The 24,967-nt window shown below is 39.2% G+C and overlaps 1 protein-coding gene across 2 annotated transcripts in view; it reads left to right on the top strand.

Moving 5' to 3' along the window:
- evi5l (ecotropic viral integration site 5 like) overlaps positions 1-18,889 on the top strand; it is a 34,293-nt gene extending 15,404 nt beyond the window's left edge. The window contains exons 4-20 of one of the 2 annotated variants that reach the window (XM_022764978.1): positions 616-840; positions 2,066-2,140; positions 2,427-2,552; positions 2,715-2,858; positions 2,964-3,053; positions 4,637-4,734; positions 5,075-5,135; positions 5,369-5,422; positions 6,030-6,062; positions 7,033-7,173; positions 11,032-11,148; positions 12,126-12,266; positions 12,380-12,556; positions 13,028-13,174; positions 13,448-13,543; positions 13,902-13,997; positions 17,913-18,889. In XM_022764978.1, the coding sequence (XP_022620699.1) occupies positions 616-840; positions 2,066-2,140; positions 2,427-2,552; positions 2,715-2,858; positions 2,964-3,053; positions 4,637-4,734; positions 5,075-5,135; positions 5,369-5,422; positions 6,030-6,062; positions 7,033-7,173; positions 11,032-11,148; positions 12,126-12,266; positions 12,380-12,556; positions 13,028-13,174; positions 13,448-13,543; positions 13,902-13,997; positions 17,913-18,230 (2,139 nt within the window). In that variant the 3' untranslated portion in view covers positions 18,231-18,889. The remainder of the gene's footprint in view (positions 1-615; positions 841-2,065; positions 2,141-2,426; positions 2,553-2,714; positions 2,859-2,963; positions 3,054-4,636; positions 4,735-5,074; positions 5,136-5,368; positions 5,423-6,029; positions 6,063-7,032; positions 7,174-11,031; positions 11,149-12,125; positions 12,267-12,379; positions 12,557-13,027; positions 13,175-13,447; positions 13,544-13,901; positions 13,998-17,912) is intronic. The other variant, XM_022764980.1, reaches the window with a different exon arrangement.
- The last annotated feature ends 6,078 nt before the right edge of the window (positions 18,890-24,967 follow it).

The following is a 24,967-nucleotide window of genomic DNA, read 5'->3' as shown; positions in this document are numbered from 1 at the left end:
TTTTGTTGACGTTGCACAGCAACACAACGGAACAGTTTGGGAAGAAAACCCTAACAATCTGCCTGAGTCTGTTGCCATGTGTTAATATGATAGTTTTAATACGATTACACCAATGCCTTTCAGTTGCAATGCACCACTATGCCTCTTCTCTTCATCCTATTCTCCCCTCCCTTTGTCTTTGTGTCCCTCTGTGTCCTCTGTGACAAAAAGAGAAAACCCAGGGGAAGAGAAGATGGATGAGAGAAGGGACAGCAAAAAATAAGTCGGGGCAAAATGGTAGAGAGCAGACAAACCAAGCAAAATGACACTGGCTGAAAACTCTACAGACACACGCAAAAAAATGACACGCAGCTTTTATAAAACGTGGGGTTAAGAATTATTGTGAAGAGCGATACATCATAATGTACTGAGTGGCTGTAATTATGAAATAGTGCTAAAGGGTGCTTGTAAATATACATTTATTCATTGTTCCATAATTGATTCCTCTTCCTGCTCTTTGCTCTCCAAGAGATGCTTTAAATTGCATCCCTCACTACATAAAGGAGCAAGGTATTAATCATTCGTCCTCTTTAATCTCACACTCTCTCTCTCTCTCTCTCTCTCTCTGCCCTCCAGGAGTTGATCAGGAAGGGCATCCCTCATCATTTCCGGGCCATTGTCTGGCAGCTGCTTGGCAATGCCACTGACATGCCAGTGAAGAACCAGTACTCGGAGCTGCTGAAGATGTCCTCCCCCTGCGAGAAACTCATCCGCAGAGACATTGCCCGCACCTACCCCGAGCACGAGTTCTTCAAAGGCCAGGACAGCCTGGGGCAGGAAGTCCTCTTCAATGTCATGAAGGTGAGCACTGCGGCATTTCACATCACCTCAAGGTCTGAACTTCTCAGTTTGATATTTAGTGTCTGTTAAAAGGTAAGACTTGTGTCTTTTGGAATAAATGTGTCTTCAACTCTAAGTTATGTTTTCTCTGATTTAGTTATTTATGAAGTAATTTAGCATGTGATCACAGTGTGACTTGGTGCTGCTCAAGGCTCAGATCATGTTGATTTAGTGCCAGATCAGATATTTTTCTGCTCCTCTGGTAGAGACGGTGTGATGTTAACACTAACAACCTTGGTATGTCCTGCTGGCAGGTGATAGGGGTTAAACTTGCTGACCATGTAATTGCACTGAGACCTTAATTTCAACCAAAGCTATGTTTACATTCAGTGTGACTCACCAAAATGCATTGTGTGTATCCTTGAGGTCTAACAAACATGTTAAATGCATTTCCTTCCTCATAAAAAAATTGTAAGCTAATTTTTTTTTTTATGTTTTCAATCATGCATTGTTTGCTATCTTGTAGTCTTCTTCTTTACTGCCTTTGATGGCACAGGAATTTATTTTGTGCTGCCTTCATGGTCATGTGCATGCACAATGCAAACAAACACCCCCGCACAAATGCATTTCTCCTTAGGGTAAATTTAATATGTCAATTACTTCTGTGATTAATTGCTTGAAATCCCATCATGTTTTCAGAGCCCAAGGTGACAACTTACTTGTTGTTTGTCCAGATCCCAAAGATATTCAATTTACAATGACATAAAATGGAAGAAGGCTTCACATTTGAGAAATTTGATCCACCATGTGTTAGTTCATCAAAATTATTTATTTCAGCATGACAGGAGAGTAATATGTAGCATTAATGAAAAATAAAGCAATGTGTCGCGTGTCGTTTTTTTCCTGCAAACATTCAGAAAAAGATGAAAGTAACTGGAAAGATCTGAATGACTGTAATCAGTCCAACCTTCCTGATGTGATTTTGTTCCTGAAAGTGAATCTGTTGGGAAACAATGAAATGTGGAAATTTGTTGTTGATCACCATTCAAACGAGCTTATTTGACGACGTCTACACAACAGTCAAGTTTCCCGGTAGCTGAGCTCCTCTGGAAATGAAAGGACCTCTGGTGACTTGTTGATCCTTGCTGATCAGTCTGAATGTTCGGTTGATGTCATCTGTGCTGCTTTATATAAATTCAGAGCATAGAAAACGTATCGTGAGTGTGTGTCTGTGTGTGTTTTTCAGGCATACTCCCTGGTGGATCGAGAGGTGGGCTACTGCCAAGGCAGTGCATTCATAGTTGGCTTGCTGCTTATGCAGGTAATCAAACATATCAGGGAAATGCTCCATAATGAGGATATTTTGCCTAAAGGCTGAGTACATTACTTCACCATCCTCACAATCCGTCCCACTAGATTTCTGTGATTAATACAACTAAAAACTGTTGATTATGTGGTTTTTGAAAAACTGCAAGGCAATTATGGTTGTCCCTGGAGGTTAAGTCAGTGATCAGTGAAATATGAGAGTCATATACAGTTCAACATAAGCAGTGTCTGATTGTCTAACTAATGAGGGAACTTTGCTCACCCATCTCACCTCCTCCCAGATGCCAGAGGAGGAGGCATTTTGTGTTTTCGTGCGTCTGATGCAGGAATACCGTCTGAGGGAGCTGTTCAAGCCCAGCATGGCTGAGCTGGGCCTCTGCATCTACCAGTTTGAATATCTGCTACAGGTAAAGAGGAGCTATGAGTCTGTAAACAAGAGGCTTGTAGTGTGAAACATGTCCACAGAGGGGCAGCAAATCATCAATTGATATCTCCAGTACATCGATTCATATTTGGACATGGCCTTTTGAGTTTACTTTCGTTATTTGAGTGCTCTTTTGTTACCTCAGGAGCAACTTCCGGAGCTGAACGTCCATTTCCGGTCCCAGAGTTTCCACACATCCATGTATGCCTCATCCTGGTTCCTCACCCTTTTCCTCACCTTCCTCCCTCTGCCTGTCGCCACTCGCATCTTTGATATTTTCATGTATGAGGTAGGAAACAGTTTGCGCATGTCTTTTTACTGTGTATACTCTGTCTACTAATCTGTTATTTCAGTTTGCTAAGCACAAATAATGAAATACATGACCTGTCTGCAGGGTCTAGAGATTATCTTCCGTGTGGGCCTGGCCATCCTGCAGTACAACCAGACTGACCTCATTCAGCTGGACATGGAGGGCATGTCGCAGGTAAACAGCCACAGCTTTGTACCATCAAATGAGTTTCATGTACAGATTCAGTCATGAGTCACAGGCTTCACATTTTCTTTTGCATACGAACCCTCTGAACTACAGAATAAAAAAAAATAAAAAAACAAAGCTTCACTCACTTCCAGTGATTTAAAACATAAACCAGGACATATTTGATGGTGCTATGAGATGCTTGTATATCAGTGTTTTATATGTAGTGAAACAGGCATGGTGGTGATTTTGACACTGTTTGTAAAGCTTGTCATCAGTTACATGCATCTTTCATGATCCAGATGCAGTATCTGCATAAACAGTCACAAGGGAGATAATTGTCACTGAAAAAAATGTATTTGTTGCTCCTTAATAAAATCCCAACAAACGGATGAATTACATCTTGTATGATATGTATAATTATTCAATCATCTAATCCTCATCATCTTATCTTATCATCATGGTAATGATAATAATAGACCCCCTTTGTCAGATCCCTGATCAGAAAATACTGGACTACAAATTCAAAAGGATTGCTGTGACACAGACACTCACTTGTGTTAGGTACACCTACAGTAGATAAAACTAATGCATCCAATACAACAGGCCTGCAATAAATCCTCCTTAATGAAGATTATAATGTTTTATTGACTCTGTTTTGGAGCATGTTGGATTTATTTTAATCGTCATTTCATGGAGGCTGTAATTAGTGTTGCTGTAGAACTCTACTGCATTATAGTGAGTTCCTAATATTTTGTCCATCGCATTTATATGAATTAAGGCTCTTAAATCACCTCTCAGTATAGCCCAGCACAGTTCAGCAACTCCACTAATTACAGCCTCCAAAATGACCATTAAAGTAATCCAACATCCTCTTAAACAGATTCATAACAAATGAACATTATGATCTTCATTAAGGAGGATTTATTACAGGCACGTTGTATTAAACTGCATTAGTTTTATCTAGGTGTAGCTAATCAATGTTATTCCAACAGTCCAGAACCTGAAGAAATAGAAATTTGAGCCCTTTTACTGATCGATCAGATTTAGCTGATAATTAATTTTCTGTGCATCATTGCATCGATTAATTGACCAATGATTCAGCTCTAGTATGTAATAAAAAAGATACTGATGAATTGTTTAATATATATATTTATCTATTGCCAGTCCAGTACAAACTGTTGTCAAAGGTGTCTCACTGCATTTTCTGTTACTAGACTTTGGACTTTTCAATTTTCTGGTATTAAAGTCTCAACTCAGTTTATTATTCAGTACTTTATACCTCAAAATAAATATATCAGCAGGCTGAAGTGGTAACAAGTGATATCATGAAGTGTATCAAAGGTTTGAGTTTTTAATTATATTTAAAACAGATGTAGAGTATTGTCTGTTAATCACAGAAAACCAGAACAATCATTGTTTTCCAAAAATGCAGCAGCTGCCGACTTCGCCACGAAGGCAGCGTGGATCCTTTGCTGCTCCTGTTCACTCTTTCAAAAAGTATCTGCCTGCTTCTTCATAAAATATGAATGAGAGTCTTTGTCAGTCTTGAGCTCTCTAATCTTGTGTCTGTCTCCCTCTGGGTCTGGCAGCATTTCCAGAAGGTGATCCCCCACCAGTTTGACAGCTGCCCAGACAAGCTGATCCTCAGGGCCTACCAGGTCAAATACAACCCCAAGAGGATGAAGAAGTAAGAGCACGTGTTACTCAACTAACAACTAGTGCAACTCAGGTTGGCCGGGCCTTATGTGGCCCAGGAGGATTTGTATTTCTGTCTTACTAATGCTGAGGTTTTTACAACGATGCACGCTCATATCCGGTGTTTGATGTGTGCTTGTTTTGTTTTTTTTATAAGTATTGTGATGAGTGGATGGCACACCAGGAAGAGGTGTTTTCCAGTTCTATCCTCTTCTGATTTTAGTTTTTTAAGCATTGATGCACAACAGTAAAAGGAGGAAGCGGTCTTTGTTTGTTTGAATCATTGAATTGAGGTAATGCGTCACAATCTGCTTTTGTTTGTTTTTCCTCAGACTTGAGAAAGAATACACCACGATCAAGAACAAAGAAATGGAGGAGCAAATTGAGATCAAGGTGTGTGTGTGTGTGTGTGTGTGTGTGTGTGTGTGTGTGTGTGTGTGTGTGTGTGTGTGTGTGTGTGTGTGTGTGTGTGTGTGTGTGTGTGCGTGCGCATGTGTGTGCGCACTTAGCAGCTTGTGTTTTAAGCGTTTGTGCATGATGTCAATATTACATTAAAAAGTACAAAAATGAATAGGCAATACACAATGACTCCTCAGCACCTCTCCTCTCTGACTGTGTCTGCTCAGAGATTACGCACAGAAAACAGGCTGCTGAAGCAGAGGATTGAGACGCTGGAGAAGGTAAGAGATGAGCTTTGATTTCAGCTTATCGAGATGCTAATATGAATCCGTTTTATGCAGCATCATTGAGATTAAAAAGCAGAGGACTCTTCCCATTTTGATCAGATACTGCAACATGATAATGCTGCAGGTTTTAATTTGTGAACTCACTTTGTGGTGTTGGTTCTCGTATCGTGAGGAGTTTGGTCGTGTGTGTGTGTGTGTGTGTGTGTGTGTGCGCGCGCGTGCGCGTGCGTGGGTGTGTGGATTAAAGTATAGAATAGTGTGGATGCTTGTGATTGGTCCTATTTGCACGCAAGGTTTTTTTTTTAACCCTCTGAGCCAGTACTCTGCTATTGAGAGAGACTCCCTTTTTTAATCTTCTCCTCCTCTGTGCAAATACTTTTTTCTGAGTGATCTCACTGCTGCCTCTTTTCTCTTCACAATCACTTCCACACTCCTACATTTGTTTCGAATGATTGGTTCCTCAATCTTTTATCCCATTTCTTTCTTTTCCTTAAATTCCTCTTTGGTTTTGTTGTGGTTTATCCTCCCGGGTGTCCCGCTGTCTTTCACTCTCTTCATCTCTTTTTTCATCCTCTTGTTCCTCTCCTCTGTTGCGCTGTAGGAGAGTGCTGCTCTGGCAGACAGACTGATACAGGTAGAGTACTGTAAACCACTTTCCCACTGACCTCACTGTCCTCTGCCCTACTCACACCCCCCTCCTCCTCCTTTTTCTGCTTATCTCCCTCCTCTTACCAGTAGCCAGCCAAAAGTGCATGAGAGAATGTTGTTAATTTTGTATATCTGTTCAGTCGACAAGAACATCCTGTGATCCCTGAATGCATGTACTATTTATCCATGATGGGAATTTTAATATGAGGTTGTACAATCCCTGCATGTGGCATGTAAAGGTTTATTATTACTGCTATTACTATTATACATTTTCATTATAAATACCTGTAGGTTACCAAAATGTCAAAAAAATATCCTGCATATTAGACATTTGGAGAAATATGTTTATTTGCTTTTGTGCAGAGAGTTAGATAAGAAGAAGTACATGTCTGTTTGTTAAATATAAAGCTACCACCAGGAGACGGTTAGCTTAGCTTAGCATAAAGACTGGAAACGTGGAAACTGCAAAGAAATCCACCTACTAGCGTCTGTAAAGCTCAATAATTAACATGTTCTATCTTGTTGTTTAATCTGTACAGAAACTTAAGTGTTTAAGTGTAAAACCTATATTGGTTTTACAGGGGCAGCTATGACTATTTATTTGCTGGCCACAGGCCTTTTACCACTAATTTTTGAAGGATTAAACAAAATATAAGATAGAACCTGCTAATTAATGAGCTTTAAAGGTGCTTGTAGATGGATTTTGTTACTTTCAGACAGATATCAGGTATTAGGCTTCTCAGCTAACTCTCGGCAAGAAACTGAATAAACTTATTTTTTAAATATTAAACCTTTCCTTAAAAAAATCTACCATGTACCATGTAACAAAGTTCCCCTTAAGCATAATGATGTTACGTTCCCTCAGAATCATCCTTCACCCTACATTGGTATAAAGTCTGCATTTTAAAGTTTAAACTCCACAGCTGATCTGGACCCTTGTCCTGCTGCTGTTCCAGGGTCAGGTGACGAGGGCACAGGAAGCAGAGGAGAACTACGTGATCAAGCGGGAGCTGGCGGTGGTGAGGCAGCAGTGCAACACAGCCAGCGAGAGCCTCGAGAAAGCGCAGGACACCATCAGAGAGCTGCAGCAACAGAGGGTAAACACAGGGTACACAATCTGTACCCAAACACTGTGGTAGCACTATGAACGATGTTGAATAGGGGATTTATGCAATAAAATTATCTGTCAAGGCCGAAGCGGTTTATCTGCGTATGGGACAATGTCATCTTGAGTGTGTGTCAATGTCCAGATTTCAGAATCTGGGCTGCTTTTGTGTGCAAAATCATGCTTCCTGATTCAGTTGATACCAGTTTGTCAAAAAGACAAAACTAAAAATGAAAAGTGAAAGTATTTGTTAAAGTAGAAAAATACATGTCAAAAATATATGTCAAAACCCATTTTTCAATCTTACTTTCTCTTACTTAAAGCGCCTGTTGGACTTTTTCGGATGGAATCAGTTGGAAACAGCTAGTCTGGCTCTATCTGAAGGTAGAAATAACCACCTACCAGCAGCTTGAAAACTCACTAATTAACACGTTACATTATCTTGTTTGTTTAATCCATATGAATCATAAAATCACTCATTGTGTTATATTTCATATGGATTAAACAAACCATCTCTTTGTCTCAGGTCAGATTTAGGGCAGCCAGTGTTTGACTTGAATAAACTACTTGCAACACTGATTGTCTTAAGACTTCAGTGGAAATTTCTAAGTTTAAATGTTTGCAACACAAGCCACCAAAACATAACATCTGTTTTGCAACAGGGGAGTTGTGTTGGCCCTGTCAACAACACCAGAAATTTTATGTATTTTTATTTATTTATTTATTTATTTTTGTAATTTACTTTTTATTGGTTTTCTTGACGTTTTAACACACTTTTACGAGGCAGCCCAACAGGCTTAATTCACACAAAACAAAACACACAACAAACCAGAACAGAACCAGGGGAGGTTACATCCTTAAATTAACAAAAGTTATGTCTTTGTACAAAAAAATATCTGCGTCATTGATTGTCCTAGTTTGTTCTGCCCGAGGAAGAAAAATAAAAGCCCTTGGTATATTGAGGTCCTATTCAAAATCAGGCCTTATTGTTAACGACAGCCAAGCAAACCTGTTAAAGAAGTCCATTTGAGTTCTTAGTGTGAATGTGATTCTTTCCATAGTATAGATATTATGCACCAAGTCAACCCATTCATTTACAGTTGGTGTATCCTTCTTAAGCCATTTTCTAGTCAAAGCCTTTTTACCTGCAACCAACAACGCTCTCATCAGATACCTGTCTCTCTTTGTACCTTGAAGACCCTCCAGATCACAAAGATACAATATTTTGAAATCAAAATTAATTTTCAACCTGAAAACTACCTCTAGGATGCCGTGTATATTTCAGAAATTTTATATATTTTTATATAGTTTGAGCATGTTGGACATTATGACATATGGACATATGATCTGTTCAGTTAATATTTCCACAGCAAAGCAATGATAAACTTGAATCACATACAGTGCTTTTACTTGTTTAATTAAGTAAGAGTATTTTAAAAAGTGCTCTATAAATAAAATATTAGTAGGAGTAAGGCAAGACAAGGCAAATTTATTTTATGGCTGTCACAAACCGGGCCGCACAGAGGGTTGTCACAATGGCACATGAGAAATGAGAAAATATTAAATTAACCACAAAATATAAAGTTTTCACAGAGGAAACAAGTTAGTTGTATGGTGATGGATGCAGTTTGTTGTAGATCATTAAATTTCTGTTTTATGAAAAAATGTGTAAAAATGTCAAAATACATATGGACTGACCTTGAAGGTTAAAAACTTACATTTTTGGTTGCTTCTGATATTCAGTGGTTTTCTGTTTTTTTTTGTACTCCTTGGCAGCAACAGCTGTGACTGAAGGCCTTATGTTTTCAGGTTGTCCGTATTTCTGTCTTTCCCATTCTCATGAACGTGATATCACAGTAACGCCGTTCTTCAAATTTGGCTGGAATGGTGAACTGATTACAATTTGGTGGTCAAAAGGTCACTGTGACCTCACAAAAGACTTTTTTGAATCAACACGCTAATTATGACACAATTTCACACAGATGTGTTATAGGATAAAATGATGAAGTGATGACACTTTGTATCGAAATGGTTAAAGGTCAACTTCCCTGTGACATCATAATGTTCTGCGAAAACACTTCTGGCCATTATTCGAGACTGTAACTCAGGAAAGGAAGATTGTGATATATTTCCTGCAGCTCGGCTGGTTGCCAGAGGCATACAACCACAAGCCAGTAATTCTACTTTTTCTTTCACTTTTGATACATAAAGTACCTTTTGATAATAAAATTTTCAAACATTTTCAATGCAGGACTTTTACATATAATGGAGTATTTCTACTTTGAAGTATCATTACTTTTACTACAGTAAAGAATCTGAAAACTCTCCATCACTGGGTTTTGAAACATTCCTGTCTGTCCTGGAAACTGAATAATCTTCTCTGCCTCTACATAATATGTGGTGCTACTATATAATAAGACCATATTGATTTCTAATTTGTAAAGAGCTCACAGGGGCTTCTGTTTTTATACATACAGTACACTCACAATTTGTAATGAATATGCCAACTAAAACTTTGCTGTCCTAGAAAAAATAAACCCTCGTGGTGAGAACCAGTGGTCTTCATAAAGACATTTATAGTTAAAATTCACCTATGCTTATCACACTCTTCTGTGACAATATGACATGTGACAAAATTCATACATTGTATTTCTCTTTTTTAATGTTACGTACATTCAGACAGAATGAAGAACAAGCAAAAGATGTGTTACTTATAAAGAAAAAAAATGCAAGCCTTTTGATTCTTCTGATTTAAGGCACTTTAAGTGTTGCCATTGTGGTACATGATTTTATTCTACCTCAGACTGCCAGCACCCATCACCCAGCAGAGTTCACACAACTCCAGACACTCACAGTTCTCTTTGATAACCAAGACTGAGATGCCCAAAATGACAAATCGAGACTCTTTTACTCACACTATGTACTTGCCCAATTTCAACCTTTTGTATTTTGCCTCGTAGGAAAGTATTTTTCCACTCAGCCGCCTGAGTTTTTTCTGCTGCTCTCATGCCTTTATCTTTGTAGTTGCACTTTGATGTGGTGACTTGAAAATGTACAGTAGCTTTCTATATTCTGACATCAATCTGAGTCAGTGGGGCAAGAGTATCGTTGGTTACCAAATTCATTTTTTTTCATTAGCAATTTTCAAGTTGGGCTACTCTACAGACATGTGCTAACAGCTGGGAACATCAGTCACAGAACAGAAAAATCAACTGACGTTTGACAGCTTCAGAGAAAGTTAAAACCCTTACACAGTGTTCATTCTGTTGCCGTATGCAGACCAGCTGCAGATAATCATGATCGGGGGTTGAAGTGGCATATTGCAATTGATGATCTTGATTTATTTCTTGCAGAAGCTAGGAATAACACAACGACTCTTGGTTGTTTTGTGGAAGCAGCCAAGGAATCAAATGTATAACTGCAAATTTCCTACTGGTTTCATAATATGTTGTTTGTTTGCAGAAAACGTATTGATTATTATTATTGATGACAATGTTAGCTCTCAGAAAAAAAAAAAGACAAACAGCATGCAAGGATTCAGGAGTCCATGACAGTGTCTGAATATTTAATTTGCTGTTAGATTTCTCAGCAGGAGAAAAAGAAAGAGAGAGATATAACACCAATGGCTTGTGGCAGAATTCACACCCAATGAAGTGCTGTGGAAATTCTAGCTGATCTAAACCCCTAGTCATGACAAATGCCATCATCTTGTCTGCATATGACAATAAAACTGACCCAAACAAGGTCTGTTATAGTGACAACTATTCTTCATAGTTAGTACTAGCTGATGTCAAGCCCCACTGACCTGGGATACAGTATACCTGTGTAACACCAGTGATGTTTGTTTCAGTACACGGAGCAGTTTGTGAGCAATCTGCAGACCCAGCTGGAGCAGTCCAGACTGCGAGAGGCTGAACTGCTCGGAGCGCTGAAGGAGATGCAAGACAAGGTTCTGGACCTGGAGAAGGTGGGTGGGCACACAAGACGTACATTTTAGTGTGTGAGAGAAAACACAGTGTGAACAAAGAGCAGAGACAGCAGGCACGTACCTGTGAACGTGGTAAAGATTATTTTACTGTAAGCCAAATAGAAAAAGTGTTAATTTCTGAGGTTTCGCTTTTACTTCTTGAGGTGTTAGGACACAACAGCTCTTCCTCATTTTAATAATGATGGTTTTACTTTAATGTAAAACTGAATGTAAGAAAAGGCAAATATTTCTCAATGCCAATGTTTGTTTGTACAATTTTGGATTTTTTTAATATTCCTGGAGCTTTTCAGTCTCGCTCGCTGCTCCATCAATGGCAATGTCTGTCTGTTGGCGAGCTGTTTAACTACTTTGCTCCAGACTGAAATATCTCCACCATCTCCATGAATCCTACTGACTCTGGTGATCCCCTAACTTTTCCACTAGCTGCATCAGCAGGTTTACATATGTGGCTTTGAGTGAAGTGTTTCCACTACTGTTAAATGAATTGCTATGAAATATTGTATAAACATTAATGTCCCCTTCAGGATGAATTGTAATAACTTTGTTGACCCCTTCACTCTTCCTCTAGTGCCATCATAATGTCAAACTTTTAATTGGTCCCGTACTTAAATCACCAAATACCTGGGAAATTAACATTCCTTAGCAGTATTTGGCGCATGCTAACACACAAGCTAAGGTGATGGAACATAATATTGTTTGGCAGGTATAATACCTCCTTAAAAGTGCACTGTTAAGTTTTCTCATAAACAAACAAAAGTCACTGTATGTTTACATTCTATATTACTTTCCAGAATGCATTGTGTGAATCCTTGAGGTTAGCAAAAACCTCAAGGATTTCCTTTCTGGTACAACAGTGCATTTCCTTTCCCATACAGCAGCCTCACAGAGCCACTAACATGGCTGTGGACTAGTTAGTCTTAGCTAAACTATGATCATGAAAAATATTTTCCATCTAGAGGAGCAGTTGCCTGCCTGATGAGAACAACATGGCGGCTCTGCAGGAGGAGGTGAAGCAGATGAAGCTGAGGGAGCTGGAGACGCTGCGCTCCTTCAGAGAGATGCAGGACACAGTCACTGAGCTCAACCAGCGCTGGCAGGTAACGCACACAAACCTGTGCTGTTTTCTCTGTAAACTACACGTGCATGCATGTTCATGTGTCCCACCTGTACGCCGGCAGGAGAGTTACACCTGTTCACTCTGTTTCTGCAGCATCATATGTCCCGTGGCAGCAGCACTGGTGGTGGGGGTGGCCACTGGAAGGAGTCCCCGAAGAAGAACGCCATGAACGAGCTGCAGGACAAACTGATGACGGTCAGACTGAGGGAGGCCCAGGCCCAGGCTGAGCTCCGAGAGGTCAAACTAAAAGCCCTGCAGCTGGAGAGCCAGGTCTGTCACACTTCACAACTACACACTGTCAGTCAGTCATAGAGGGTATGCAAACAGTCAAGTCCTCTTCTTGCATACTAAGATATATGGTGTAGAAGTCAGTGCTGTGTAATTTGTTTCAAGCATTTTATTAGAACTGTGTTAATCAAAATGATAAAAGCAGATCATCCCTGTGGTGTCAGGATAATGCAGCAAATAATAATAATAAATGACATTATGTTTTTTTCCCTTGTCTGGTGCTACAGTGATTAGTCAAATAATCAATAAGAAAAATGACAGACAGAAAAATAACTGACAACTTTGATAGTAAGTTCAACTGACTGGACTGACTAAGTTGCTGACTGGACAAAATGAGTCATTTCAAGATCTCACCTTGGGCTTTATGAAGTTCTCATTGGCATTTCACAGACAAAGTGGTTCATGAATTAATCAGGAAACTTACCCTCTCACCTTTGACCTTCTTCATTCTAGAACAAGATCCACAGCAAGCTGATTGGTCGCCACGAGCAGGAACGTTCCGCCCTGCAGGACCGGCTCCAGATGTTGGCCAATCAGAACAAAGCTCTCCAGGCCCAACTCAATGAGATGAAAAGGAAGCAGGCCGAGTTCGACTGCAAGGTCTGTATGGAGAGGAGAGAGAGGAGGAAAAGGAGTTGGCAACAGGGGGGAGAGTGGAACATGAGAGAAGGGCTGGTTGATTTAAATATTGATTCATTTGAAACGTAGAGACAGTATGAGACACTAACAGCAAGATGGGGCGGGGGGGGCAGAGGAGGACTAAGATAGTTTATTATCAACATACATCACTGAAATCCAGCATGTCATTGTTCTGTTTGTTCTGCTTGAAATGTCATCATCTTTCTCGTTCTGTCTTCCGACTTCCACGTGTAGAGTAAAGAGGAGGTGATGGCTGTGCGACTGAGGGAAGCAGACAGTATGGCTGCCGTGGCTGAACTCAGGCAGAAGATTGCTGAACTCGAGATACAGGTGTGTGTTTTATGTATGTAGACTAGTCATGCATGGATCACAGTTATATTCCCGCGGTTTGTTTAAAACCAACCTACTTCAGTGTAATATGTCACCATATCATCACACGTAATATCCCACTGAGAAATAATGGTAATGTGTGATCAGGTGTGAGTCTCTAAATCGTGGAAAATAATTAGTTCAGATGTGTGGTGGGTGGATTATTTACGCATACTTGCAGATTCAGATTGACATCAGAGCCGATCAGCGCATCACCATGTAGACGTTTGGATCTGTATATGAAGTGATTGTTTTAACAGTACTGTAACAGTGAAGAGACTCCGACCTTGAACTTGTGTTTGTCAAATGTGTTTTTCAGAAGGAGGAAGGGCTGATCCAGGGCCAGCTGAACCACTCAGACTCCAGACAGTACATCACCCAGCTCCGGGACCAGATCGCTGAGCTCAAGAACGAGGTTGGACACACACACACACACACACACACACACACACACACACACACACACACACACACACACACACACACACACACACACAACTACACTGTTTACAAGATTTCTTCATAAATGTGGACCAATAAACCATTTAACACCCTTTTAGATATGATTGAGACTGTGGTAACAACACTAAGTAGTTTCACAGCGTCCCTTTGGGAATTTCCTTTAATGAATACCCGCAGTGTGTTTTCCATGAGCCTTTTGCTGTTCTTCCTGGAACTGAAAATTGATCAACTAATTAGTCGATATTTTGAAAAACACTTGAAGATAGATAATCAATAGTTGCAGGCTGAATTGCCATTTTGTTTCACTTAATTCATTCGGCCTGACGTGTTGATGTTAGCCAATTTGTTGTTGACGTGGTCTTTTGTTTTGCCCTAACCAATCTGCGGCAAGTGATTTCAATTAAGATTTTTCATGTTACAATACAAACAAAGAGGAGAGTGGCTGCCATACATGAGAACATCTAATGAGTTTGCCCATCATAACATATTGAAATTTCTCCAAGTGCAATATAGCATTGAGCTCAGATAAGCAGGTCTTGAACTGTGGCACAGTATCTGTCTTCCAGAGCCTTAAAATTACTTTCTTTGTTGTCACCATTCCTTACATAATAGTGCTTTGCACAGAGACTCTGATTTAGTAAGGAATGAGAATACCCAGATTTTTGGACATGTCCATAAAAGGTGGGTCAGAGAGCCATCTGCAGATGTGCATCAATCACACAGAGGACATGGCAGGAAGTGCAAGTTTTTGAATAATGAAGCCTATGGGAAATGAGAAACATGCTGCTGGTGTGAACAGCAGGTGGACTGGGCACTATTTCAAACTTGTTCACCAACAGCAACAGGAAAACATCTAAATGACAACACCTTTCTTTGGGAATTCGGCTGTATTAAAATACAGATGTGGAAATGGTTGCTAGGAAGAGTTAACCAAAAGTTTTTCACTTTAATCAAAGAAATATGTCAGTAGAAGGGGGATATAAGAGTTTATGTCTGTGTACAATAACGTTTTCTGTCACTATGAATGTAGTTGTGTAGCAATGTAGGAATATGGCATCTCCTTTCTTAATCCCCCTCACTAAGATGTGATTGGTCAACTGTTTCTCCGGCCAGCTGAAACAGCTGTTACACTAATAGGCACAACCCATTTGGATCCTATCTTCTATTTCTACCCGTAAACAGATGATGTAAAATGTAGTTTAGCCCCTGCAAATATTGTTTGCTTACAGCAGTTACTGATGTTTTAATGTCCATGATTTATTAGTGTCACAATAATATAGCTGACAAACCTGTAGTTAATAATTCTGTTCAGGATATGTTGGTGTTGGTAGATGCTTTGAAATGGTGTCAAATATGTCTATACATATACATACATAGATATTCTGCAGCCTTGGTAACCACCACCACAAAAAATCTTCTCATCTACATGCAGCCTCACTAGAGGCACCACTTCCATCCGAAACACTCACAGTTGTGTCAATGTCTTTCTTGTAATAAGAGACCACTGCTCTTCCCCAGCAACTGTATTCTCATCATTTGGTTCTCAGTGAACTTTAATTCTGAAAGATGAGTGAGTTTCAAAAGAATAAGTGCGTAACTGTTTTTTTCTGTCATAGGTGAACCCACAGCTGTGTGGCTTCTGTACACAGTTGTTCACTCAACTGTGCACAGAACTCGCTGTGGGATTGGAAAAAAAAAAAAGTATACATTGTGTAACTCAAGTTTAGCTGATTTCCAAGTTTGGCAGCTTCTTGTGGTCTGAAAACATTCAATGACCTCTCATGTTTCTGAAGATCTCTCCAACGCAGTTTTGGAGTCACAAAGTTCTCACCCAACATACAACCGAGGGTTTGTTCATTCAGAGAGTGGCAGTGCGTGACTATGAGGGAACTGTTTAAACCTTTAAGTGAGGGGGTGTGATGACACTGCCCTGCTCTTTACCGTTCCTCTCCTCTCTTTTCTTTTCCTCTCCCCACATTTTTTTGCTTTTTATCAAAGCAGTGGGTTTTATAAATGAGACTGAAACTTGCGTGAGTGCGGATGAGGAAGCAATGAACCATTTAGAAAAATCTCAGTATAGTGCTCTAAGCAATCACCTAATGATTATGAGATGTTTTGACAGTCCTGATACATAATGATAGATTCTATAGGAACTAGCTGGGATGATTTTACACCCACATTTATACTGCAGGTTATTTATTGTGATTCAGCTTGACATTAATTTAGTAACTTGCATTTAGCATTTTGACAGTTCTCTGATATTTTGATATTAAATATTAGTATAATTGCAAAAAACAAAAAAGAGGAAATGACCCAAAAAAAGTTTGGCCTCTGTTCTTTAATTTGCTGTAGCTTGAAGAGCAGTCAGATACAGTCAAAACATTTCCAATGGTTAACCACTGGTTTCCCCCTCCCCCCACCCTGCAGCTCGTCTGAGTGTATCATAGGGGGAAAACAAAAACCTCTGAGATTTGTCATGAGTCACTGTGGGACATGCAAGACTAACACGTGAAAAGCATGCATGCGTAAGAACAGAGCAGCCACCGTAACCTGAAAGCTGGACATGAGAAACATGCAAACACACACACACATACACACATCTTTTATCTATCTATCTAGTTCAGTTTTGTTTTTTACTTATTTGCCCATCTGACATCACAGTCAGGTGAGAAACCTCCAGTGCTCTGATTTAGCTTTGTAGGCCCTACCGCTGAAATTGTACAACCTCTAAATGGTAGCTAGGATACAGGTCAGTGGGTTTCACAGTTTTTTTTTGTCTTCTACGCACCCAACAGCCTGTCAAAAAGAAAATTCCCAGCACCTGACATTTAATGCTTTTGCAAAAGCTCACAAACAGATTAACACGATTTATTTAGTTTCTCATTATTTTTAATATTGAAAATAATTTATAAAACCGAATCCTTGAATTCTCACAACTCACAGTTGATATTTCGAAACTCACTTGTGAACTTCAAAACAGCAATACAGAGATGTGTGGAGCTGGGCTGTACTTTTTACCTTACCTCACATTCTGCATAGATTTGCGTATGTACTATTGAGTTTCTATGGAAACAAGGCATCATCATCATACCTGCAGATGTTTCGATGGAAATGAAAACCAAGATTACAAAACTTAAAGATTATTTTTGTGTTTTCGTTACTTGAAATATTATCTTTGCCTTCTTGTTATGCCTCAGCCAATGACAGCCAGGGTTGGGTTTTCTGTCTGTACATCCGTCCCATTCTGATGAATGTGATATCTCAGTAACATCTTCACTCAAGGACGAAAGGATCAGATTTTGGTTGTCAAAGGTCAAGGTCACTTTGACCTCACACCTCTAGTTGTCTAAAAATGATTAAATATGCATTCAGTAGAGGAGCCACACTGTGGCTGACGTGTCTTCATTGCAGTGAACATGGGTGCTGTATTTTATTTTGAGTCAATCCCACATACACCATCTTGCTGTCAAACACCCACTAGAGCACCAACTTTGTATCAGTCCAGTGTTGAAACTAGTCCCCAGCAGTCACAATTGTCTCCTGTTTGAGTAACATTTACTAAAAACTATAGTGCCCCACTGTTTTTCTGAAAAAGGGTCACCTTTTTAGAAAATGAAGCTCTATATTGGCGAACCGTTTTGAAAGATTTGCATCTTCAGCTGGCATGAGGAAAGGAAGAAGAAAGTATTGAGTGACAGACTAACACAGTGTTTGTTTGGTCTTTTTGATTTTTTTTTTTTTGACACAAAAAATACACAATAATGTCAGCCTTCAAAATCCGAGCCTTGCTTCCTTTTGAGCAGGATGAAATATAGACAAAACCTACCTGTAGGATCCATCAAATTAAAACCGTCTTCTCTGTATTCAGATCAGGCAGTTGCGAGGGCAGAAGGCAACCCCCAGCTCCAGGGTCAACAGTGGAGGCGTAAGTACCAACTACCAGGACCTCTGCCTGGCCAGCCCCGCCTCCGCTGAGGGAGACTACCTGAGTTCAGACGAGGACCTTCTCCCCAGCCCGCTGCCTCCCAATGCCCTCTACCCTCCCCTGTCCGGTCCGTGTCACCCATCTGCTCGCCTAGATAGCGAGGGCAGCACAGACAGCGAGGCGGAGGAGCGCATGCGGACACACCCGGACCCACAGCAGCTGTACGGCAGCATGGTGTGCGCAGAGGGTCTGGATAACTGAGACCTGGAGGGGGTGTGAAGAGTCCATTGGATTTCTTTGACCTAAAGAGACGCTGGAGCTCTACAGGACAGGACTGCTACTGTAAACTGGGACTGCATTATCCAATCCAGTCCTCCTCCTCCTCGGCTTTTCCAGTGTTTACCTTTTACTTGATGCAGACATAATGGCATTGATCGGAACTCTTTTGGTCATCACTATGTGTAGTCTCCGCCCCTGTTAATGCCTCCACCGCCTTGTTCCCCACACTGTCCATTCCCTGTCAAAGAGGAAATATAAAGCCTCTCTCCTTGTTCCCACGTGTAACTGCGCCAGAGACTGTCCGTCAAAATACATATCCATCCAAACACAAACATAAGACACACAAACAAACTGAGTCTGGACCATAAAGACTGTTGCTGCTCGCTGCTTGAGATCAACCATGGGACCTGAATCCGTGACCGTGACGAGGAGTGAAACATGGGTAGACAGATAAGAACACCTCCCTCTCCCTGTAAACTGAAGAATAGACACTTGACATACAGTATGCTCTGTCTACCCTTATATAACTCTCCTCCCTGATTGGTTCAGAGTTAAATACATCTTTATCCTCTCTTTTCCCTTTTTATGGCTTTCTTTAAGAAGACACACATCCATCGTCACTGCCTTCAGAAACAAACTTCTATCAGCCATCCATTCACAAAAAAAAAAAAAAAACTCAAAATGATGATGAGTAGGAGAAGGAAAGGTACAGTGTAGGAACATGTACACATCAAACTATTTGTTTATCACAAGGTGGCATTCATGAGTGATTCATGAACACTTTAACATACTAAATATGTGTGTTGTCTGTGTCTGTGGTTTGCAGATAACAATTCAACAGCTCATGTCAAAACATATTCACCATAACCCACAAAAAATGAAGGAAGATACTCAATGTTGCCAAATGTTTTGTTTTTAACTTATTTATATGTTGTAATTTATTTTGATATTTTTTTTATTTTTTATATATCTATATGAAACTATAGGAGCGTAGAGATACTGACAGAGGCCAAACTTTCTACAGCGTCCTTTGTGCCAACAAGTCGTCTGTTACAGGTTTACTGTGACACTTGAGTGTTTCAGAGACGGAAAATGTGCTGCTATGATTTAGAATTTTACTTCTTCCATTTTGTTCTTTCTGTTGTTTTTTCTTTTAATCTTTGTGAACAGTTTAAACGTGATTTTCCTCCCTGGAGCTCTTCAAAATGTATTTATGATGGGAACCATGTGGGGTCCTTCAAAACCAAACACTATCATTGTCTATGTGTGAGTTAAAGTTTGACATTTTGGGAACTATATTTACTGCATTATATTGCTGTCTGCCTGAGAGTTAAATGATCAGCTGGGCTATTTCTTTTATACTGGTGACTTCCTGCACACAGTCAAGAAAAAGTCCAGCACCCCACATTAGACCCCAACTTGTTTTTACACTTAATTTATTTATTTTTTTGATGAACTGTGGCCACAAGTAATATAGTGGTAGATGCTAAAACATAGAGTAACACTGGCACAAGTAAAGAAAAATGTCTCAGTAATGTCAGTTACATAACAACATCTAGCTAACATTATCCAACATAAGCTACTGGTCAAACCAGACCAAGTGAGGCTGAAACAGCTAGTTAAACCCCAGAGAGTAATGAATAGAGCAAGGGTGCTTTTTATTGCTTATTAATTTAGCCTTAGAGGTGCTGGTAGGCAGATTTTTTTAACCTTTGGACAGAGCAGTTTCCAGTCTTTATGCTAAGCTAAGCTAACCATCTCCCTGCTGGAGCTTCACAAGTAACAGACACACATGAGAGTGGTATCAACCCTTTCATCTAAGTGAATAATCTTATTTCCCAAAATGTCAGACTGTTCCTTTTAATTGTCAGTGTCCCATACAAGCAAAAGGAAAAATCCAGGTAACAGTGCTGATCTGGAGTCGCCCAGTTCATGTGCACAGATCACTTTCTGACAACTAAAACTGCAGCATGTGGGCCAATGAAAGTGGAGGGAGCACTTCATATCGTAAGGACGCTGACAAAAAGGCTGTCATCATGACTGGAGGGCGTGTGGGTGGAAAATATTTTACATATCAAACATTAATATATTCTGTGTAGAAAAAGGGTGTAAAATGTATGGAGAGTATGAAATATACAGAGTGACAGGAACAAACTTGTATAGATAAGATTTAAAGCTGTATCACTGTCAGTCAAAATACACTGAAGATGGTGAGAAGATATTTATCAGACAGGGTGTCATATGTAGAGCAATGATCTCTGCTTTTTGCACTACAGAGAGAGAAACTCTCTGCTCATGACATTAAGCAGTGAGAGATGGTGTGGATTAATGGATTCATTGTGGGATCATTCCTTATTATATTCAGCTCTTCGGAGGGACCTTGATGCGATCTAAGTACTTCACTCCAAGATTAACGTCTTGACTTTCTATAGTGCTATAGTCTATAGTATCATTATTCCTCGGACTGATGTTGGAAGTTTCTGTAAATGCTCTAAAGGCCAACTTCACAATTCTGGCATTGTTTTTGCAATGGAAATGAAAGAATGGTAAAGCAGAGCATTATTTTCATTGTGTCAGAAATAAGGAAATTGGATCTTCCAATAAATGGCCATCCAAAAACTAAAGAGGATGTTGGTTTGCCCGCCAGACTGTTGCAAATAACAGCTTTTTAGTGGTCATTGGTGGGTGTAGCAACTGAAATCTTAACACTGGAATCAGTGTTTTGATATCATCAGACCATATCAGTGTTGTACAAACGGTTTCAATTCAGTTCCTTCTGGTTCTTAGTATATACAGAATGTAGACTGGCGTCAGCTCTGTTCAGCATGAGATTTAAGCCCTTAAATCCATTTACTTTGGGTTGTAACTGGCTGAACTGGTCACTTAAAGTTACAATCCTTCAGACTTTATTATATCAAACCCAATTTTTCACAACAGTCAACAACAGCCAGGTTTCCATCCAAATGTGGCACAGATTTTAACCAAATCATCAATCATCAAAAGAGAACACAAATGAATTATTATTATTTCAACTAAAACTGTGAAAACAATGTAGAAAATATAATGGAAATAAGGAATTTACCTTTGTTTCATTTTTTAATATGAGGAACGTTACAGAGTCCTCATATTTTTGACTTTCACTGTTCTGCCATAGTTGAATGGCACCTAACTGGAGAGTAACAGCACTAAATTGCTGCTCTTCTGATTATTTTCTGGAAATTCTGTTAAAATTTCTACCACATTTGGATTGAAACCTGGCAATTGTTGACTGTTTTCTTTACTCTTCTGGGTTAAAATATGGAGATGATAAATCATCTCATCATGTGTTTGGCTGCACTGTAAACATCTGCACAAATCGCTCCTCTTCTCTTGCCTTTCTGACAGGTTAACCCTTCAAAGCATATTTCAAATTTAACTCTGGGCCCTGCGTTATTAAAACGTGTTACCATCAGTAACTACAGGTTTTGCCAAATCTACTATGACTAAAATCTAGAGGAATATAATTAAAATATTTTATTTTGGATTTCAGTCAAAAACTACATAAACTGTTTGTAGGACTGAGTTTCCTTCTTGAAAAATTAAAACTAATCTGAACCCAGATCAGTGCTTAGTGTCCTTAAACACATAAACACATTTGCACACTGCTGTTCAGTGATGGTGCTCTGTTCTCACCACTGTCTAAATACCACTCTATCTACTGTGATGAAACATTTTGATATGTTTGTAAATTACTTTTGAATATGGTACTAGCTGTCATCCTTGATATTATTTTTATAATTGCCATTAGTATTTCATTTTCTCCTGCTAACAGCATTACATGAGATGATAATGATTAAACATCATAATGTGCCATAAAAGTAGGTAGATTTACAAACTATGCTCAATGACTTCATGTGTGTTTAACAAGGGTTTCATCAACAAGTCAGCCACTACAGCCCTTCATTAAACAGCCATGTAATATAAAGTTGATTTTGCGTGGATTGTAAAACGATCACACTGTGTTGCTCCAGATGTATCGTGTTGAACCTGGAACGCCCACCACATGTTTTCCCTGATTTAAAGTGGGAAATGCAACAACACAGAGCTACATGATGAGAGTTTCTCCTTACAGACAGTCCTGATCCTGGTTAGTCTGGTGTAGGATTTCTCAGATTTATGTGCTGTATGTGACAGCTGTTTGATATCCACAGCATCATACCCAAGAACCTTGTCCACCCTCTCTCTTTCTCTCTTGCAGTTCAACTGATGTTGTTGTCAAATATATTAAATGACAGTAAAGATTATATAAATTCCAGTATGATGGGGAAAAAATACATTTCAGTGTTCTGTATCCTATGAATGATACAAAATAAACTTTGACATTGCACCTTTGCAAAGGCCTGATTTTGTTGCTGTTGTTTATTACTGGGTGATCATATTTACTCAAAGCTTTTAAGATGCAAACTTTTATACATTTTATCGATCTTGATTTTCTTCATTTCAGGTGCAGGTTCCACCACACTAATTGTTTTTTTACGAAGAGATTAGATGTTATTGTATATTTAGACACAGTAACTGCCAGGTGTACCTGTTGCAAGACTAACTGAACTAACAGACAAAGCTAACATTAGCTTGCTAATACATGACTTGTTTAGATTGAATAGTGAAGGAGGCAACATAAACTATGCTGTATTTGTCTGTTTAACAGTCATGTAAAATAATGTTTAAAAATGTATAATTACCTCCACCAAGGAGGTTATGTTTTCACCCGTGTCTGTTTGTTTGTTTGTTTGTCAGCAGGAAAAAGTACTGAGCTGATTTGCACCAAACTTGATGGAAGAATGGGACATGGACCAGGGAAGAAAAATTATTTTGGTTTTCCTTAACATTGTGAGATTTTCCAACATTTTCATCAATATCTCAGGAAGTAATGTTTGGATCTTGATATAAAAAGATCTATGACTTTGTATAGTTGGGTTTCAGTATCAATAACTAGCTAAATAGTATTGGTTAGATCAGTATAATCAAATATTTGCGACTCAACTGCACAAATACCACTAACTCTAAAACGTATACTTCTCAACATTTAAAAAGGATTATTTTTGGCACTTATGTGACAATTTGTGATGGTGCACTGACCTGTAGTTTATGCTAGAAAATCACTGGCTTGAAACTAGCTAGCAATTGGACTTTATACACAAGCATAGGAATGGAGTTGTGAGTAGCTGGTACAACCAAGTTCAGGAGAGCACAGTTTCGTCAAATACTGACACCCTAGGATGGATTTTGGGTTGGACAAAAATAAAAGTCAATATATTATTATTATTTGTTTTCAGATTAACATGAAGTGCCTGAATTCATCCACTCTCTTGACGTCTTCCCTTTGGAGCGTTAAAACATTTAAAACAGACTTTTGTGCTGAGACGGTTTTAAAATGAATCAACGTTTATTTCTTGATGCAACAGCCAATGTTAGGTCTTCCACTCCATCAAACTTTGACAATGTTATGTCTTCACATGAAGATTTCTTTGTTGTTACACAAGTTCAACAAAACAATATTCAATATTTCTCTAAATGCCAACAAATCTGACGAAAAGCTACAAAGCAACAATGCATTAGCCAGTCTCACAGACATCAATTTTACATCTAAGAGGAAGGAAGTACATAGTTTCGGGTATGCAGGTAACTGTAAAGAGGTGGGAAGTACATTTACTCAACTACTGTATTTCCGTTTTGAGGTACTTGTACTTTACCTGAGCATTTCCACTTTAAGTTACTTTGTACTTCTTAAGATTTTATTTTTAAAAAACATAGGATAATCTTATGAAATATTCTGCATAAATCAGTGGTTTCCAACCTAACCTCACAATACTTTCAGACTTCTCTACTCTGTCTGTGACGCTCAGGCCTACACATTCCTGAGTCCTTCATTTTTCAAAAAAGACTGTAAAAAGTAATTTCCTGAAACAAGTAGGCACTGTAGTTTTTGGCAAACATTACTCAAACAGGAGTAAACAGTGCGTTTGTTTGGGACTATTTTCAGCTGTGGATTAACACATCTGGTTTGCTAATAAATCTTTCTTTCAGCAGGATGGTGTATGTGGGACTGACTCAAAATAAACTACATTGCCCATGTTCATCCTAATGAAGCAACATGTCACCCAGTGCAACAATGTGGTTCACTGATGTGTTTTTTAGTAGTTTTTATGACAACAATGGAGCTCCATGTCACAGAGGAATAGGATATATCAGGGTTTAGCTACACAGACGATGCTTAATAGCAGGATCATTTAATTGTTGATTTTGTTTTTCTTTATGGGATTTGTTGTCAAGAAATATATAGATTATTCTTATTCGTAGTCTGCAAGCAGATTCAAATAAAAAAAAAAAAAAACCTTAGACTAAGAACAATTAAGGTTGACGAGATAATAAAACCAATAAAAACAAGTTGCCCATCCCGTCCCAAAACATCCTCAGGTTTCTCACATTTATTACACAGAGAAGTATTCACATTTTCTCTTTCCCGTGTGCGCTATGGTTTCGCTGAATTCTATAGAGGGGAATCTGTCTATTGCACCAGCCAGCTTCTTTTAAAGTTGACCTCAGTGGTCTTGTTTTGAAACACAACTGTGTCAACATAGTGTGTCAACACTTTCTGGAGAATTTTCAGCACATGTCGTCCGGCCCCTTCCCCTCACATCGGTTTTATCTGTCCTCCAAAGATTAATCTGATGCTGTGT

Source organism: Seriola dumerili, unplaced genomic scaffold (assembly GCF_002260705.1).
Source record: "Seriola dumerili isolate Sdu_G_001 unplaced genomic scaffold, Sdu_1.0 BDQW01000621.1, whole genome shotgun sequence".
Taxonomy (NCBI): domain Eukaryota; kingdom Metazoa; phylum Chordata; class Actinopteri; order Carangiformes; family Carangidae; genus Seriola; species Seriola dumerili.
Note: the sequence above shows the minus strand (reverse complement) of the source record. Positions and strands in the feature narration are given on the sequence as shown.